The sequence below is a fragment of the Schistocerca serialis genome, chromosome 5, assembly GCF_023864345.2.
Source record: "Schistocerca serialis cubense isolate TAMUIC-IGC-003099 chromosome 5, iqSchSeri2.2, whole genome shotgun sequence".
Taxonomy (NCBI): Eukaryota; Metazoa; Arthropoda; class Insecta; order Orthoptera; family Acrididae; genus Schistocerca; species Schistocerca serialis.
The window spans coordinates 118366158-118384136 of NC_064642.1; the positions used below are offsets into that span (position 1 = coordinate 118366158).

A 17979-nucleotide genomic window follows, 5' to 3' on the forward strand; every position below is an offset into this window, starting at 1 on the left:
ACAAGGAAAGGTTTAGGGAGTTGATCAATCAGTGCAGCCAATGCGTTCAGGGGTACAGCACCATCTGGAGGAAGATATACATTGCAGACAGGTATTTCCTGTGTCGTCCTTATCCTGACAGCCACAGCTTCAACAGTGGTTTGAAGAGGCACATGTTTACTGCACACCGAGTTCAGGACATACACGCAAACTCCACCTGACACTCGATCATAGCCGCTATGGTTCCTGTAATATCCCTTATAGCCACGGAGGGCAGGGTTCTGCATTGCCGGGAACCAGATTTCCTGGAGGGCAGTGCACAAAGCAGGTGTAAAGCTTAACAGTTGCCATAGCTCAGCCAGGCAGTGGAAAAAACTGCCACAATTCCACTGGAGGATGACATGATCGTGAGGCTGGGATGGCATGGAACATCCAATGAGGCAGTTTACGCCTCAGGGTCACCTGCTGCCACCGATTTATTTCCTGAGCAGTCTGTATCCATGGTGTCTGAGGGTCCAGCGAGATCTAGGTCCTGAGCAGACGCCAGAATCTCCACCTCATCCTCAGAAGCAAAGCTTGTAGGTAGCAGCACTGTGTGTGCCACCACAAGTCCCTTGGTCTTGGGCATCTTCTTTTTGGATTTCTCTTGCTGCTCCTTGGGTTTCTCTGACTGGCAGGGCTTGACTGATTCAGTCTCCGGGACTGCGGATGATTGTGAAGCCGTACTACCGGCTACTTTGGGGCACTTCAGCCACTGGCGGGAGTCATCTTTCCCACTAGCAGAAACCTGGGAAGGGAGTGAACCAAAGGGACCCCTTCCTAGCGAGAGGTGCCAAAGAAGACTTACTCTTCTCCGGGGCACCAAGTGGTTTTGTATGTCGTATACAGGTCAAAACAAAATTGCAATGAGATATTGGCATTTAGGAAAAGCCTTTCAGATTGTTGTTTCCCATCTAACCAGATCATCGGTTGTGTATCACCCCTCCCAGAAACCACACTAATAAGGGGGGGAGAAAAGGCCCAATGATTCGAGAACAGGGATAATCATTGTGTTACCATCCTTTCAAGCAGTTTCCTGAGCTTGTTTGTTAGGCCAACAGGTCAGTAGCTGGCAATGGATGTTGGGTTTTTGCCTGGTTTAATGATCGGCATATGACACCATCCTGCCATTGTAAAGAAAAATCACCTACTAGCGAAATACGCGGAGTGATCAAAGAGTAATGGGAATCTTTTAATTTTGATGTCTGCATACATCCCTTTTTCAAATTTTTTCATCTTGTTGATACACATGTTCTTGGTGTACGTTTGCATTTTCAGATGTTTTGAATATTTAGTTTTGTTGACAGTCAAAAATGTTGTAAGTGTTTTTGAGTGCTGGAAAATTTTTATTTTGAAAAAGATGGATAAAAAAATTTGCATTAAATTTTGCTTGAAAAAAGAAATAAAGTGCAACACCGCATTTGAAATGTTGACTATGGCTTTGGCGAATCTACTATGAGCGAGGGAAGAGTTTATGAGTGGTACAAACATTTCAAAGAGGGGTGAGAATACTTTGAAGATGATGACCACCTTGGAACCCCTGAAAGTTCAATTACCGATGATGATGCGAAAAAAAAATGAAGAAAATGCTTGTAGAAGATCGTCGAATCACCATTAGGGAGGTTTGCTGATGATGTCGACATATCCTCTGGCTCATGCATAGTAATTTTTTTGGATGTTATGGGCATGAAACGTGTAGCAGCAAAGTTTGTTCCAAAATTGTTGAATTTTGCATAAACATCACTCAGGAATTGCTGAATGAAGTCAACAATGATCCAGAACTTCTAAAGAAAGTTATAACAGGTTATGAACATGTGTACAAACAAGGCCAATTTAATGCCCATGCAAGACAAGGCACTGCTTGAGGCACCAGAGGCAACACAACTACAAGATTCCTGTACAGGACATATCAGAGTAACTAGTGGCCACTTGGGGCACGAAGCTGAGAGGGGAGCCAGGGTCACCCAAGTGCAACATTTTTATACAGTGCATGTCACAATTAAGAGTGAAAACTGACATGGGTGAAAGTGTATGAGGGAAACAGAGGGGAGGGAGGGGGGAGGCAACTGGTAAGTCACTTGTGGGGGAAAAGTTCTCAAATTGGCCCAATTGCTCCAATGGAAACTGCCTGAAGAGCCAAGACCAAAAAAAATTTGACTAGTTCAATCACATGTGAAGGTTCTTCTCAATGTTTTCTTCAATTATAATGATATTGTGCATCATGAGTTCCTGCCTTATGGTCACACAGTCAGTAAGGAATATTATCTAGAAGTTACGTGCCATTCGCATGAAGCAATCTGAAGAAAATGACCAGAATTGTGGTAAAACCACTCGTGGAAACTCCATCACGATAATGCTCCTGCTCACACCTCAGTGCTTGTTCTGTGATTTTTTGACAAAAAACGAAACTGTTTCATTGCCTCGACCACTGTATTCACCAGACACGACTCCTTATGACTTCTTTCTATTTCCGAGCCTGAAGAGAACTATGAAAGGATGTTGTTTTGCCACTATCGGTGAGATAAAAACAGATTTGCTGAAGGAGCTGTGTACTGTAATGAAAAGTGAGTTTCAGAAGAGCCTCCAAAATTGAAAAAAGCACTGGCACATGTGTATTATATCTGAGAGGGATTACTTTGAAGGAGACGAAGTTTTTGACGATCATGGATAAATAAAAATTCTCTACGAAAAACAAACCTTCCATTATATTTTGATCATGCCTTGTATGACTGACAACCGTGCGTAGGTGGACAACTTGAGTCACATTAAGATTCTGTATCACCTAATTATGAACTGAATGAGGGCCTGACAATTCAAGTGATTAAGGCATTTCCCAGTCACTGAACAGTAAGAGAATGATATTTACACGCCGGCCGGTGTGGCCGAGCGGTTCTAGGCGCTTCAGTCCGGAACCGCGAGACCGCTACGGTCGCAGGTTCGAATCCTGCCTCGGGCATGGATGCGTGTGATGTCCTTAGGTTAGTTAGGTTTAAGTAGTTCTAAGTTCTAGGGGACTGATGACCTCAGATGTTAAGTCCCATAGTGCTCAGAGCCATTTGAACCATTTTTTGATATTTACACTGACGGAAAGTGGGTTCCAAGTTGTTCAATAAGAACCAACTTCATATTGGGATAAATACCACTATACAGGAGGAGACCCAGAGCAGTTGTTGCTATTGGACTGCCCAGCAGACTACAGAAGTTGGCCTACATCTGCAACAGAGAGGCAAATGTTCCCAAAGAGGAGATGCAGCAATCACAACACTCCTTTACTGCATTTAATTAGGTAGTGAGCCTTTGCAAAGAGCCATTTAAAAGTGATGAGGGTGGTCTATAGGCATGTCGCTTGAGATGGTGGCTGTGCATTTAACAGTTCTGAATAGTTGGTGCTGGCCGCCAGTGGAGCGCCTGTAGAAAGAGGGATAGAAATTCCAGTCGTGTAGATGATCTGAGACATGTCTCACAAACTCGTCAATGAAATTGGATGGACACAGCTGAGGCATACATCTGCCATTTGGCTCTTCACAGAGCCCAACATGGCAATTTGACCATCAGGTGGTGACAAGGAAGTGACAGGATCACAGCCACAAGATTGAGAGAAGAGATCATAAAGTCAATAACCAAAAAGGTGCCATGGGTGGCATTAAAGCAGGTAGGAATACTGTCATTTAGCAGACACAGATCTATATTGGAAAGAAGTTGGTCAATCAGAACACTTCTGCCAGATGACATGGGTATACCACCTGATCTCAGGAATTTTATGCTGCATCCACTTCTCATTTGATTTACAAATGTGTTCCACTTCTCATTTGATTTATAAATGTGTTTTGCTTACATTATTTCTTCACAGGAGCTGGTCTGCACTGAAATTTCAATGTAGTGGTAAAATGGGGGACTGGTTTGATGCATCCTACCACGAATTCCTCTCCTGTACCAACCTTTCATCTCAGAGCAGCGACTGCAACTTGTGTCCTCAATTATTTGTGGGATGTATTCCAAACTCTGTCTTCCTCTACAGTTTATAGTCTCTACAGCTCCCTCCAACCAACAGGAGTTACACCATGATGTCTTGACAAATGTCCTATTTTCTTGCCTCTTCTTATTGCTGGTGTTTTCCATATATTGCTTTCCTCATCAATTCTGCAGAGAACCTCCTGATTCTTTAACTCATCAGACAATGTAATTTTCAATATTCTTCTACAGAAACACCTCTCAAATGCTTCAGTTCTTTTCTGTTCCAGTTTTACCACAGTTCACATCTCACTATCACACAATGCAATGCTCCAAATGTACATTCTCAGAAGTTTCTTCCTCAAATTAAGACCTATATTTGATACTAGTACACTTCTCATTGCCAGGAACACCCTTTCTGCCAATGATGCTCTACTTTTCATGTCCTCCTTGCTTCATCGCTTCATCCATCATGTGCTACTTTGCTGCCTACACAGCAGAATTCATTAACTTCATCTACTTCATGATCACCAATTCTGATATTAAAGGTTCTCACTGTTCTCATTTCTGCTACTTCTCATTACTTCTGTCTTTCATCAATTTACTCTCAATCAATATTCTGTACTCATTAGGCTGTTCATTCCATTCAACACATCTTGTAATTCTTCTTCACTTTCTCTGTGGATAGCAATGGCTTTAGGGAATCTTATCACTGATATTCATCCATTTTGAATTTTAATCCCATTCTTGAAACTTTCTTTTATTTCATCCACTGCTTCTTCAATGCGTCGCCCATCTTTTTCTATAGATTACCCCTACTTTTCTCAAACAATGGAAACTTCACACAGGAATGTGGAGGAATGAGTTGCCAGATTTGGAGGTCATGAGTGCTTGAGGTGTGCTTGCTTGTGTGTATGAATGGTGTGTGCCTCCCTGTATCTCTTTTGCTGATGAAGGCTGTGGCTGAAAGCTTTGTGTAAGTGCCTTTTAATTGTGCCTGTCTACAAATGAATTTATCTTCCTTACGGTAAGTAGCAATCTGTTTTGTCCTACATTGTTGTCCCTATTTTTCTCAGAATTTTGATCACCTTTCAACATTTGATGCTTTTTCCAGGTCAACAAATCCTATGAAAGTGTCTTGATTTTTCTTCAGTCTTGCTTCCATTATCAACTGTAACATCAGAACTGCCTCTCTGGTGCCTTTAACTTTCCTAAAGCCAAACTGATCACCATCCAACAGGTTCTCAATTTTCTTTTCAATTCTTCTGTATATTATTCTTGTCAACAACTTGGTTGCATGAGTTGTTAAGCAGGTTGTGCGATAATCCTGACACTTGTTGGCTCCTGCAGTCTTGGGAATTGTGTGGATGATTTTTCGAAAGTCTTGATGGTATATCGCCAGTCTCATACAGCCTACGACGACATGAATAATCGTTTGGTTACCACTTCCCCAAATGATTTTAGGAATCCCAATGGAACACTATCTATACCTTCTGCCTTACCTGATCTTCCAAAGCTCTTTTAAATTCTGATTCTAATATTGGATCCCCTATCGACTTCTTTTTCTTCTATCACATCATCAGATAAGCTCTCCGCCTAATAGGGAGGTATTCATTGTACTCTTTCCATCTGTCCACTCTCTCTTCTGCGTTTTATAGTGGAATTCCCAATGCACTCTTAAGGTTAATGCAGTTCCTTTTAGTTCCACTGGAAGTTGTTTTGTCTTTTTGATATGCTGAGTCAGTGTTCCCAACAATCATTTCTTTTTCGATTTCCTCACATTTTTCATGTAACCATTTCTCGTTAGCCTCCCTGCACTTCTTATTTATTTCATCCCTAAGTGATTTGTATTTCTATATTCCTTAATTTTCCTGAACATTTTTGTATTTACTTCTTTTGTCAATCAACTGAAGTATTTCTTCTATTACCCATGGTTTCATCACAGTTACCTTCCTTGTACCTACATTTTTCTTTCCAACTTCTGTGATTGTTCTTTTTACAGATGCCCATTTCTCTTCAACTGAACTGCCTACTGATACATTCATTATCACACTACCTGCAGCCTAAGAGAAACAGCCTCGGAGAGCTTCAAGCATATTTCTTCATTCCTCATTACATCCGTATCCCACTTCTATTCATCATTACTAATTTGTGATCTGAGTCTATATCTGCTCCTGGGTATGCCTTACAATCCAATATATGATTTCAGAAATGCTGCTTGGTCATGAAATCTTCTCATTATCTCCCAGCCATTTTCAAGTATACCTCCTCCTCTCATCATTCTCAAACAGAGTTTTCAATATTACTAACTGAAATTTATTACAGAATTCTATTAGTCTTGCTCCTCTCTCAATGTTACCACCAAGCCCATACTGTCCCATGACCCTTTCTTCTACTCCTTTCCCTATAACTGAATTCCAATCCCCAAGGACTATTAGATTTTCATCTCCCTTTATGTATTGAATTACATCTTCAATATCCTTATACGATTTCTCTGTCTCTTCATATTCTGCTTGCGATGACAGCATGTATACGTGAACTGTTATTGTCTGTGTTTGGTTTGTTGATTCTGATGAGAACAACCTTGTCACTGAACTGTTATGGGTTATGATATTGCCTTCACTCGTCTGACCAGAAATCCTCGTCTTCTTTCCATTTTATTTCATTGACCACCACTATATTTAGACTGAGCCTTAGCATTTTCCTTTCCAAATTTCTAACTTGCCTACAACATTCAAACTTCTGACATTCCATCCCCTAACTCATAGAACATTATCCTTTCCTTGGTTATTCTACCTTTTTCTCATGGTCATCCCCTACCCACCCCCCACCCCTCAGCCTCCGGACAGTCCCCTTCCAGAGATCCGAATGAGGAACTGAAGAACTAGTCTGGAATTTGCTGCAAATGGAGAGGTGACCATGACACTTTTCAATTACAGACTTGTCACGTAGATACACATTATGTCTTCAATGCAGTGGTTTCCATTGCCTTCTGCATCCACATGTCACTGATCACTGCTTATTCTTCTTCATCTTAGTGTAAGTTTCCCAGCCCAAGGCCAAGAGAGTGCCCACAACTTCTGCCCACTCCTATGCCCTCTTTGACAAAGCCATTAACAGAATGAGGGTGACTTCTTACGCCAGAAGTCTTCAGCCACATGTGAAAAGGCCAAGAGGACAGTTTACGTCCCAGGATCACTGTTGTCACTGGTGGGAGAGGAACAACATCAATGACCATAGTTTGGAATCTGATGGAATGGGAGGTTCCGCTGCCTCCAAGATCACTGGCATAGCTTTCTTCCAACATTTCTCCTCTTTTTGCAGTCAGGACTCCTGTCAGGGCTTATAAACTGTAGTGGTAGGAAACTAAGAAAAACAGGCAGCCATGGAACCCATAAGCTGTGGCTCCTACAGCCACTGACTGGTGTTGGGGTGGCAGTCTGTAGATTTCTGAGGACAGTGTTTCTGAAAAAAGGTGTTGTGATAGACAGACACCGAAGGAGGTGGACGCCTCTCTGGCTGGGAGCCCCGAAATTAGTGCATCAGGAACCCCAAGAGGGGAAATTTTCATAGTCTACTTTACTTGTGCAACACTGGAGAGGGAGTAAATACAATAAGTACTGCAGATAACCAGACCACAGTAGACACGAAAGCCAATATCACTGAAACAGAATGTAAAATATAGTACTTTTTAGGAAGTTAAAAACATGTGAGGTGATTGTAGACATTATATTCTTGGATTTGTATTCCTTAATTAGGGTAGCACATTTGAGGGATCATGAAGGTGGTCATTTCCACAATTCACAGAGACAGGGGGTAGCTTAGATAGTGAGTTTTCATGAAGCAGTCAACAAGAGTCTCCAAAAATCAGGTAGTATGAACACCGGGGATGTGTATTCCCATGTATTGGTATTTAAAATGCCACAGCTTCATAACAAAACTGTTAACCATGATTTTGACCATATCAGGAAGGGAATCTCCTAAAAAGCAAGGAGGAATGCTTCAGTGTTGTCACACTTGTTGTCTGGCAGGCCTGAACATACAAAATGTATGCGGTGAATTCCTTACTTTTCCAAATGTTCACATTGTTCTTCATCTGTCTGCAGCTTTAAGTTCCTGTCAAATTTAAACCATGTGCAATGTTTTGGCTTTTATGGAGTATTACAGTAACAGAGACATCACAGAGTTTTTTCTACAAGATAGTAATTCCTGGGACTGGGTAGAATTCACTGTTTAATTAAGATAGAAACACTTTGTAATGTAGTGTGGGAAGAGATTTCTCATTACACATTTTTGGTATTCTGTTTAGGAAATATTGGCTTAGTAGATAGAAGGGACTCTCCATCTGTATGGTTGCAAAACTGGGGACTGAGGGGAGTAAAATTCCGCAGTTCGTTTGGTTTTGCTTTCATCCTGCAGAATGGCCAAGGAGTGTAAGTTCTTCGGGTTGTAACAATATGCAGTGAAGAGTTCTGGTCTGAATTTCACAACCACTGGCTGAAAACTTAGGTTACTTTATGGTGCCAGATACCTTCCTGCTCTGAAAGAAGGGTCTCCCACAGGTTCCATCTAGTTAGGACAATGACCATCTATCTGGCCATAAGATCACTACCCAGAGTACTGGTGCCCTAAACAGACAGGCACCTACTCCTCGGCATGCGCAGGGAGGCAACAGTTTGGGCATGAATAGTGTGCTTCCTGTGTAGTCAGGGATTACAACCTTACAGTTACCAGATGACCACCAACTGGTTACCATGCTCAGTACTGAGTGACCTTCCCCAGACACCCCACATGCCTGTAAAAATATTTTGAAAAGGTGGAAATCAAACCCCAGCTGTGGGGACCAAACATGAATTAATCAAAATAGAAAAGCCATAACTGATGTCCTGTGAGCAAGCTGTTGTCAGCAGCAAATCTGAAAGGAAGAAGTACTGCAATGTCTTGTGGCCCCCTATTCGCCACACTTGTACTCACAAAACAGTTGTAAGCCCCCCTGGAGGCTATTTCACATTAAATTTTCTTACAGCTGTTCCTGTATTATACAGTAAGAAGCATCCAGTTCCATAAGTGTTCTTGGCTTGACCTTGATGTAAACACATTTGACCAACAAGAGCAGACTGCTGGTCACCGAGACACTGAAATAAAAAAAAGAAGAAATGTTACACCCCGTGTGGAATTATACATTACATGCATTAAAAAATAATAAGTAAAGGGTGAATAATACAAGAATCACTTATCAGTGTTCCCACACAAAAAACATACGAGTTTTTGTAAATTGGTTTTTGTTTTTCAGTGCATCCTCCTTCCAACACTATCTAGGCAAAGAACATTTTAGTTCCTTTAATTTTTCCAATGTTAACAATAAAATAAATAACCTCTTAAAATTAAGAATACGTGATTTATATTTTGAACAAATACCTTTCCAATTAGACATCGGAAACTCGAGGTTGGAATAACAACAATATAAGGAAAAGGTAAATTGCTACTGACTGTTACGATGACAGGTCAAGTTGCAGACAGGCACAACGAAATGACCTTACATATTATCCATCAGCCAAAGCCTTCATCAGAAAAGGAAACACACACATTTTCATTCAAATAAGTAAGCACACCTCACATACACAACTACCATCTCCAGCAACTCAGACCAGAATACTGTTGTTGAGTAGAACAAAAGCAGCAATCTCGAAGGGTGGGGAAGGGAAAGAGGAAGCGGAAGGGATAGCAGTGTGTGGATGGAAGGGGGGAGGGGGGGGGGGGGGGAGTGCTGTCTGACGGAGCTTACAGGGACCAGACTGCCCACACGCACAGCATCGGGAGGCTGTGGAACAGGGAATGGGGGAGGGGGAGGAGGGAGGGGAAGGGGGGAGGGGGAAGGGGGGAGAATGGAGAGTGAAAGAGGAGGAGCAGGGGAGGGTAAAGATGGGTGGGTGCACTGGCAGTGGGCAGCACACAAAGAGGGTGAGGGAATGAGAATAGTGAGGTGATACGACAGAAGGAGTGGAAACTGTTGGGTGGAAGGTGTGGGTACAGTAGGTTACTACAGGTTGAGGCTGCGATAATTTTGGGAGCAGAGAATGTGATGTAAGGATAACTCCCATCTGTGCAGTTCAGAAAAGCTAGCAATGGAGGGGAAGATCCAGATAGCGCAATTAGTGAAGCAGTCTTCGAAAACAAGATCCTCCTCTCCACCACCAGCTTTTCCGGACTGCACAGACGGGAGTTATCCTTACAAATATTCTCCACACCCAAAACTATCCCGGTCTCAACCTATGGCAACCTACTGTCCCAACACCCTCCAACCAGCAATTTCCATCTCCTCTGTCCTATCACCTCCTTATTATTGTCCCCGTACTCTCTTTGTGCTAGTTATCATTTAGCTGTACAGAGAAAACATTTAGCTGTACAGAAAGCATATACGCCAGGAAAGTAGATATTGCATCTGTCTTAAAAAGAAAAATATTCTGCATGTTATAATCCGTACTCATACCAAACTACTGCAACTCATTAATTTGTACAACTCATAGGACAAAACGTACAAACTTTACTTACTTGTATGTAAAGTTGGTCACACAGTTTTGTGTTTACCCCCTACCGCAGTCAGTACAATCTATTCAATTAATTTGGGCACACATTAAAAGCTATCTGGTGGAAAAGAACAAAACCTTCAAGATAGCAGACACTGAATTGGCTGTGGATGAGCAGTAGACAAATCTCCCCTTCAGCTTGGGCAGAGTGCAGCACTCTGAAAAGCTTCAGGCAGAAGACTTTAATAGGGAGGTGAAGATGGATATAAGCCTTGAACCTATTACCATATTTTTACAGTCAGATGGCTCAGACATATACTCAGGCAGGGATGACGACGGAATTCCAACGTAGACCTTGGAACAAAGAAAGGTAATAATGGTTCTTTGATTTAAAGGATTATGGCTTAAAAAATGTTTTTGTCTGACAACAAATCTGCTGCATAAATAGTGTACGAGGAATTCCTAGCCTGTATTTATTAGGAATTTGTATTCTAAGAAGTATATAATTTTCAATGTCTTTCATAAGTGGAAGTAGAAGCTAGTTAGTTCATTGTGAAATTTAAGCTTTTTCCACTGTTTACTATTCTACAAACAACTTGCAAGAATGCGGCCAGATAAATCTGTCAAAAACTATGATATTCTGACAGATAACACCATCATTTTCAAGGCATGAATTGGTAAATGTCTTAAAATTACAAGGAGAGTTACCCATTTGGATATCAGTGGTCTTCTACACTATAAGGCACATATGTCACACAAACAAATGATTCCAGTTTGTGCTTCAAATAATTCACAAAGCTGCATCAGATGTCTCGCCTTATGAGATGACATCAACTACGGCTGTGGAGCAGTGAATGCAACTTCACTGACACATCTCTCATGGGTAGGCAACTGACTGAATTTGGTTTTAAAATGTATTATTCTCATCACAGATTTGAATGTGTAACACGGTGTACCATAGGCAAATGACCCTGATTGTTGTTTGGCAACAAGGATTTTGTCCATTCTTTGCATCACATTTATGCAAACTTCATGCCCTCCACACTTTCCTATCGCTCTACTTCTGTGTGGAAGCACTCTCCTACATGACAAGAACTATTGTTACAATTGACAAGTACAGTGCACATGACAACACTCTAAAGTCAAACTTACACAATTCCATAGCACTGTCAATGATGTGAACTACTGCACCATTTTCATACGAAAGCACAAAGATCTTGAAAATATAAAACTGATGCACCTGATTAATCAAAGTCTTATAACACTCATCAGTAACAGTTTTCTCCTGTCATAGGTGGTCTACATAAACCATACACTGAATCTGTTTGCTATCTTTTGTTAGGTGACAAGGGCAAAGATTTCCAACATCAATGGAACATTTCAGTACTCGTACGTTATTTGGATTATGCATAGAGAACTGCATAGAATACATGTTCATCAGTGATGAGTTGTCACAGAAACTGTTGATCATGTCAAAACACATCAAGACAGTTCCAAGATTTTTCTATTCAAATATTGCACTTTTGCTGTTTATTACAGTTAATATGGTTCAATCATGTTTAAAACCAATTTTGTTGTAAATGTTGGTACACGGTGCTGTTGATACAGCTATTGCCTTCAGTGCGACTTTTTTGGAAACATGAATGCATAATATCAAATTCCACCTATCAAAGCACCATTTTCGAAGTTGGCAGTGTTTTTTACTGTACTTAGCAAATAACAACAAAATTTCCAAATCAAGATAAAGCTCTTTCTATATCCCCATTGATGTCAGTCATTGAAAATACTGTACATACAACCACTGCATAGACAATATGTTTATACTTATCCTTTTCCTAAACAACACCTACAAACAGTTTGCTTCATAGCACTACAACAGAAAATTTATCAAACTTATGTTTCATAAAATGGGTGAATATTATAAAGCCGAATTTCTGAGATGTCCCAGGCAGTTGGTGCTTCCCTTGCATACATTTCTTAAGTCAGCATATTGTTATTAAATGTTGTTGTTGTTTTCTTTAACACAGTCAAAGAAGTTTTAAAATCAGTCTGTGTACATGACAAAGAAATTATGAAGAAAAGAAAAAAATACAATAAAATAAGTCTTTGCAAAAGCAAATCAAAATAGCAGGTAGTCATTCGGGTTCTTTAATTTAGTGAACTGGTTGATTGGTTGGTTGGTTTCAAAGACATCAAAACAATTCATGATGAATGCAGATTGATATGGCCACAGTTAATGAACAGAACTGTAATGAATTATGTAAAATCTTCCTCATTGTAACCTATTTTCACTATCCTAGGCTTTAATCTCATGTGTATGGCTACAAGACAACACAAAAGTGGCACTGAAAATATATTTCACATTTATTAAAAAACTGGGCATTTTCATATTATAGTGGTATCAGTTTAAAAACATTCTATTAAGAGAATTAGCTCATCATTTAAGGGTTATACTGGTTTTTAAAACTTTATCCCAGTAACAAGAACAAAACAAACTTTTTCTGGAAGATAATTCTGCTCTGAAGCCAGCCAGATCTTAATCCAGAATTTCTGTTTTTACGTGATAATTTCTGTAAGTGCTTAGATCAGCATACACTGTGTGATCAAAAGTATCTGGACATCCCCAAAAACATACATTTTTCATATTAGGTGCATTGTGCTACCACCTACTGCCAGGTACACCATATCAGTGACCTCAGTAGTCATTAGACATCATGAGAGAGCAGAATGGGGCACTCTGCGAAACTCACGGACTTCGAACGTGGTCAGGTGATTGAGTGTCACTTGTGTCATACGCCTATACACGATATTTCCACACACCTAAACATCCCTAGGTCCACTGTTTCGGATGTGATAGTGAAGTGGAAATGTGAAGGGACACATTCAACACAAAAGCGTACAGGCCGATCTCGTCTGATGACTGACAGAGGCCACTGACAGTTGAAAAGGGTTGTAATGTCTAATAGGCAGACATCTACCCAGACCACCACACAGAAATTCCAAACTGCATCAGGATCCACTGCAAGTACTATGACAGTTAGGCAGCAGGAGAGAAAACTAGGATTTCACGGTCAAGCGGCTGTTCATAAGCCACACATCACGCTGGTAAATGCCATACGACGCCATGCTTGGTATAAGGAGTGTAAACATTGGACGATTGAACAGTGAAAAAACACCTTTCCATAATGCACAGCATGTGGTGGAGTGGTTACGTGACAATAACATCCCTGTAAAGGACTGGCCTACACAGTGTCCCGACCAGAATCCTATAGAACACCTTTGGGATGTTTTGGAACGCTGATTTCATGCCATGTTTCACCGACCAACATTGATAGCTCTCCTCAGTGCAGCACACCGTGAAGAATGGGCTGTCATTCCCCAAGAAACCCTCCAGCACCTGATTGAACATATCTCTGCAAGAGTGGAAGCTGTCACCAAGGTTAAGGATGGGCCAACACCACAGTGAATTCCGGCATTACCGATGGAGGGCACCATGAACTTGTAAGTCATTTTCAGCCAGGTGTCCGGATACTCTTGATCACATAGTGTATGTATATTGAAATAGGTTTTGCTCTCACAACAAGAGCTGAGAATATAAATGACAGAGAAATCAATTCCTATGATGATCTGCCCCAGGAAAGTTTTATAAGGTCTAATAGGAAATGGACAACACTCGACATTTTGTGATTATTATTATTATTATTATTATTATTATTATTAGAACATCAAAGCTATCTGGGAAGATATCAAAATGATCAAACAAGACATGTTATGTATCATGGTTCATATATGATATTGTGAAAGTTCTCTGCCTTAAGTTTGCCTAAAATGGTCTTGTCGACTTTTTATGAAACACAACCATGCAAATGCTCATTAATAATTACTTCATTATTTTATCGTCTTACAAAATCTAATTTTTTTATTTTTCCTAGTCTGATCCATGGGATCTCCTCTTGTAAATATATGAATATGAATCCATGAAATAATTCCTCCACAGCTTGCACAAAGTTTTTGAGGACACCCAATTTAATGTGCAGAGGATGCAGGTACACATTTTTCTGACCAAGAAGAGGAATGATATGAGATCAAAGTTTCATTCTGAACACACCATTTACTTTCAGAATATGTTTTTTCTCCCCTCTTCTGCCCCCCTCGTGTGAAATGCAGCTCAGCTTTGTGTACCAAAGCTACACACTCAGCCAAAATGCATTATTCTGAGATCTTCACATACATGGTATTCATATTTCTTGTATTGTTTGAGTGAGAGTAACAGTTTAAAGTTTTCTAATGTCTCCTCATCGTTAATTACATGACCAATCAGAACAGCAGGAGATTTTTATCATTGTGGAGAAGTCTTGCTTTCATACTACCTACGAAGAGGCATAACTCAACACTAAAATTATGCTCAATAAAGCTCCATAAAAGATGCAATATCATCACAAAATACCACATCATCTTCCTTAGAGAAATATTCAGAAAAAAACAACTACTTACCATAGCTAACTCTCCCACAAAAAGAATTTGCCCTACTTAAAAAGATGGTAACATTTACTTTGAATTAGCAAAAAGATAATAAACCTCCATAATTATGAAAACAACCAATCATTTCCAAACACTGTTGACCAAACTTGCAATGATGAAATGCAATCTGCACCTAACATAGCATTACAACACAATATTATTCCGTTTTTTTAAACAAAGCACATCAGCAATGTTGCCAAACCTTCATTTCCTCAAGGGGGATTTCTGAACTGTCATGTATGAGAGCCTTAAAGTGTTTATTCATCAATTGCATCTGCTGAAGAATTACATTAAGCTGGAGGAGAATAACCCACATTCAGTATTTTCAAGGATTTTGATAGGTTGGGGACAGCATGTCAAAAGAAAACTGAGCACCATAGGCAATAATTGAATTAAGTTTAGAATTTAGCCATCATGATTTAGTTAATGTTACTGATTAGTGTAAATGTATCCCATATAGAAGAACGAAATTAAGTGTGTTCCACTTGTCTCCCAATTTTCTGAAATATTTGTAAACATTGCTGTTTAAGTGACTCTCATAAATAACATGTTACAAAGACCAATTATTTAAACAAAATATCACAGATATCAGTGGAAAATGCACAGAAAACTAATTTTGGTGAAGTATTTTTGGCAGAGCGCGTTCTCTTGAGATTAGTTTAGCTGAAGTGGTAGGGACTGCCAGTCTCGCTTGCGAGATGAAGACAGAGCTCACCATCCGCAGCATCATCGACAGGACCGACTGTGGTCCTTTGGTACAGAGCCAAGTGGAGGGTATCAATCAGAGGCTCAGGAGGTTCTGCGACCATGTAGGTTGCAGATTCCTCAACTTGCGCCATTGAGTGGTGGGTTTCTGGGTTCTGCTTACTAGATCAGGAGTCCACTACACACACAAAGTGGCTACACGGGTAGCAGGGGCTGTGTGGAAGGGACTGGGCAGTTCTTTTAGGTTAGAGGGTCTCCGGGAATTACAGGAAGGGTCTCAGTCTACAAGGGCGCAGGGCATACGCAGGAAGGTACAGAGAACAAAAACTGATATTGTAGTAGTAAATTATTGTAGCTGTGTTGGGAAATAACCAGAGCTCCAAGCGTTAATAGAAAGCACTCGCCCAAATTGTTCCAGGTACAGAACGCTGGCTGAAGACGAAGATGAGTTCAGCCAAATTTTTTTCAAACGACCCAACCATGTTCAAAAAGGACAGATTACATACAGTCGGTGTTGGAGGGTTTATTGCTGTCAGAAGTCGTTTACTTTGTAGTGAAATTTAAGTAGATAGTCCCTGTGAGTTAATATGGGTTGAGGTTATACTTGACGACCAGAATAAATTAATAATTGGTTCGTTTTACTGACCCAAAGTCAGACGATGCAGTTGCTGAACAATTAAAAGGAAACTTGAGTCTCATTTCAAACGGGTACCCCAGTTCCACAATTTTTGTCGGTGGTGACTTCAATCTGCCCTTAATATGTTGCGAAAAATACATGCTAGCTGGCGATAGGCATAAAACATCATCCAAAATTTTACCAAATGCTTTCTCAGAAAATTATTTCAAACAATTAATTCAGGAGCCCAATCGAAGTACAAATGGTTGCGAAAACGTACTTGTTCTGTTAGCAACAAATAGAGAGCATCATGGCGGGTACAGGAATTAGTGAACACAAGGCAGTTGTAGCAAGACTGAACACCATAACAACCAAACCCACCAAAAATAAATGTAAAGTACATCTATTAAAAAAAAAAAAAACAGATACAAATTAATAGACACCTATCTAAGAGACAGTCTCCACTTCTTCCAATCTGACTATGTAAGAACAGACTACACAGGGTTTGAATTCAAAAAAACTGTATTAATGACAATTGAGATATATATACCACATAAATTAATAAGCAATGGTGCTGATCCTCCCCCTCATACACTAATGCAGAGGCAACGAGAAAAGCATGCCTAATTTAAAAGAATGCAAAATCCACAAGATTGGCGAAATTTTCCAGAAACTCAAAGTTTAGTGCAAACTTCAATGCAAGATGCTTTTAACAGTTTCCACATGAAACTCTGTCTCAAAATCTGGCAGAAAACTCATTGAGATTCTGGTCACATGTAAAGTACACCAACGGCAAGACGCTATCAATACCATCACTGCACAATAACAACGGTCATGTCACTGATGACTGTGCCACTAAGGCAGAGTTACTAAACACGGTTTTCCAAAACTCGTTCACTAAAGAGGACAAAGTAAATATTCCAGAACTTGAATCCAGAACAACTGCCAACATGAGTAACTTAGAAGAAGATATCCCCAATGTAGTGAAGCAGCTTAAATCAGTTAATAAAGGCAAGGCTTCTGATCCAGATTGCATACCAGTCAGGTTCCTTTCAGAGTATGCTGATACAATAGTGCCATATCTAACAATGACATACAACCGCTCGCTCATTGAAAGATCTGTACCTAAAGACTGCAACATTGCACAAGTTATGCCAACACCAAAGAAAAATGAAAAAACAGGAGTAATCCAATTAATTACAGACCCGTATCACTAACATCGATTTGCAGTAGAGTTTTGGAACATATTCTGTGTTCGAACATACTGAATTACCACAAGAAAACAATTTATTGACTAATAGTCAGCACAGATTCAGGAAAAATTGTTCTTGTGAAACACAACTAGCTATCTACTCTCACAAAGCAATGAGTGCTATCGACTGGGGTTGTCAAACTGATTCTGTATTTTTAGATTTCCAGAAGGCTTTCAACATCATTGTTCACAAGCTTCTTTTGTTAAAATGGCATGCCTATGGACTATTGCCTCAGTTGTGTGACTGGATTCGCGAGTTCCTGTCAGGTGGGTCACAGTTCATAGTAATTGACGGAAGTCATCTGGCATTCCCCAAGGAAGTGTTGTAGGCCTTCTGCTGTTCCTGATCTGCATAAACGACATAGGAGACAATCTGAGTAGCTGTCTTA

General features: G+C 40.3%; 1 protein-coding gene across 2 annotated transcripts in view; it reads right to left on the reverse strand.

The window, feature by feature from the left end:
- The window catches only part of LOC126480993 (glycerol kinase-like), a 168300-nt gene that overhangs the window by 109094 nt on the left and 41227 nt on the right, over positions 1-17979 (reverse strand). For both annotated transcript variants that reach the window (XM_050104437.1, XM_050104436.1), the window contains exon 7: positions 8994-9104. In XM_050104437.1, coding sequence (XP_049960394.1) covers positions 8994-9104 — 111 coding nt within the window. The remainder of the gene's footprint in view (positions 1-8993; positions 9105-17979) is intronic.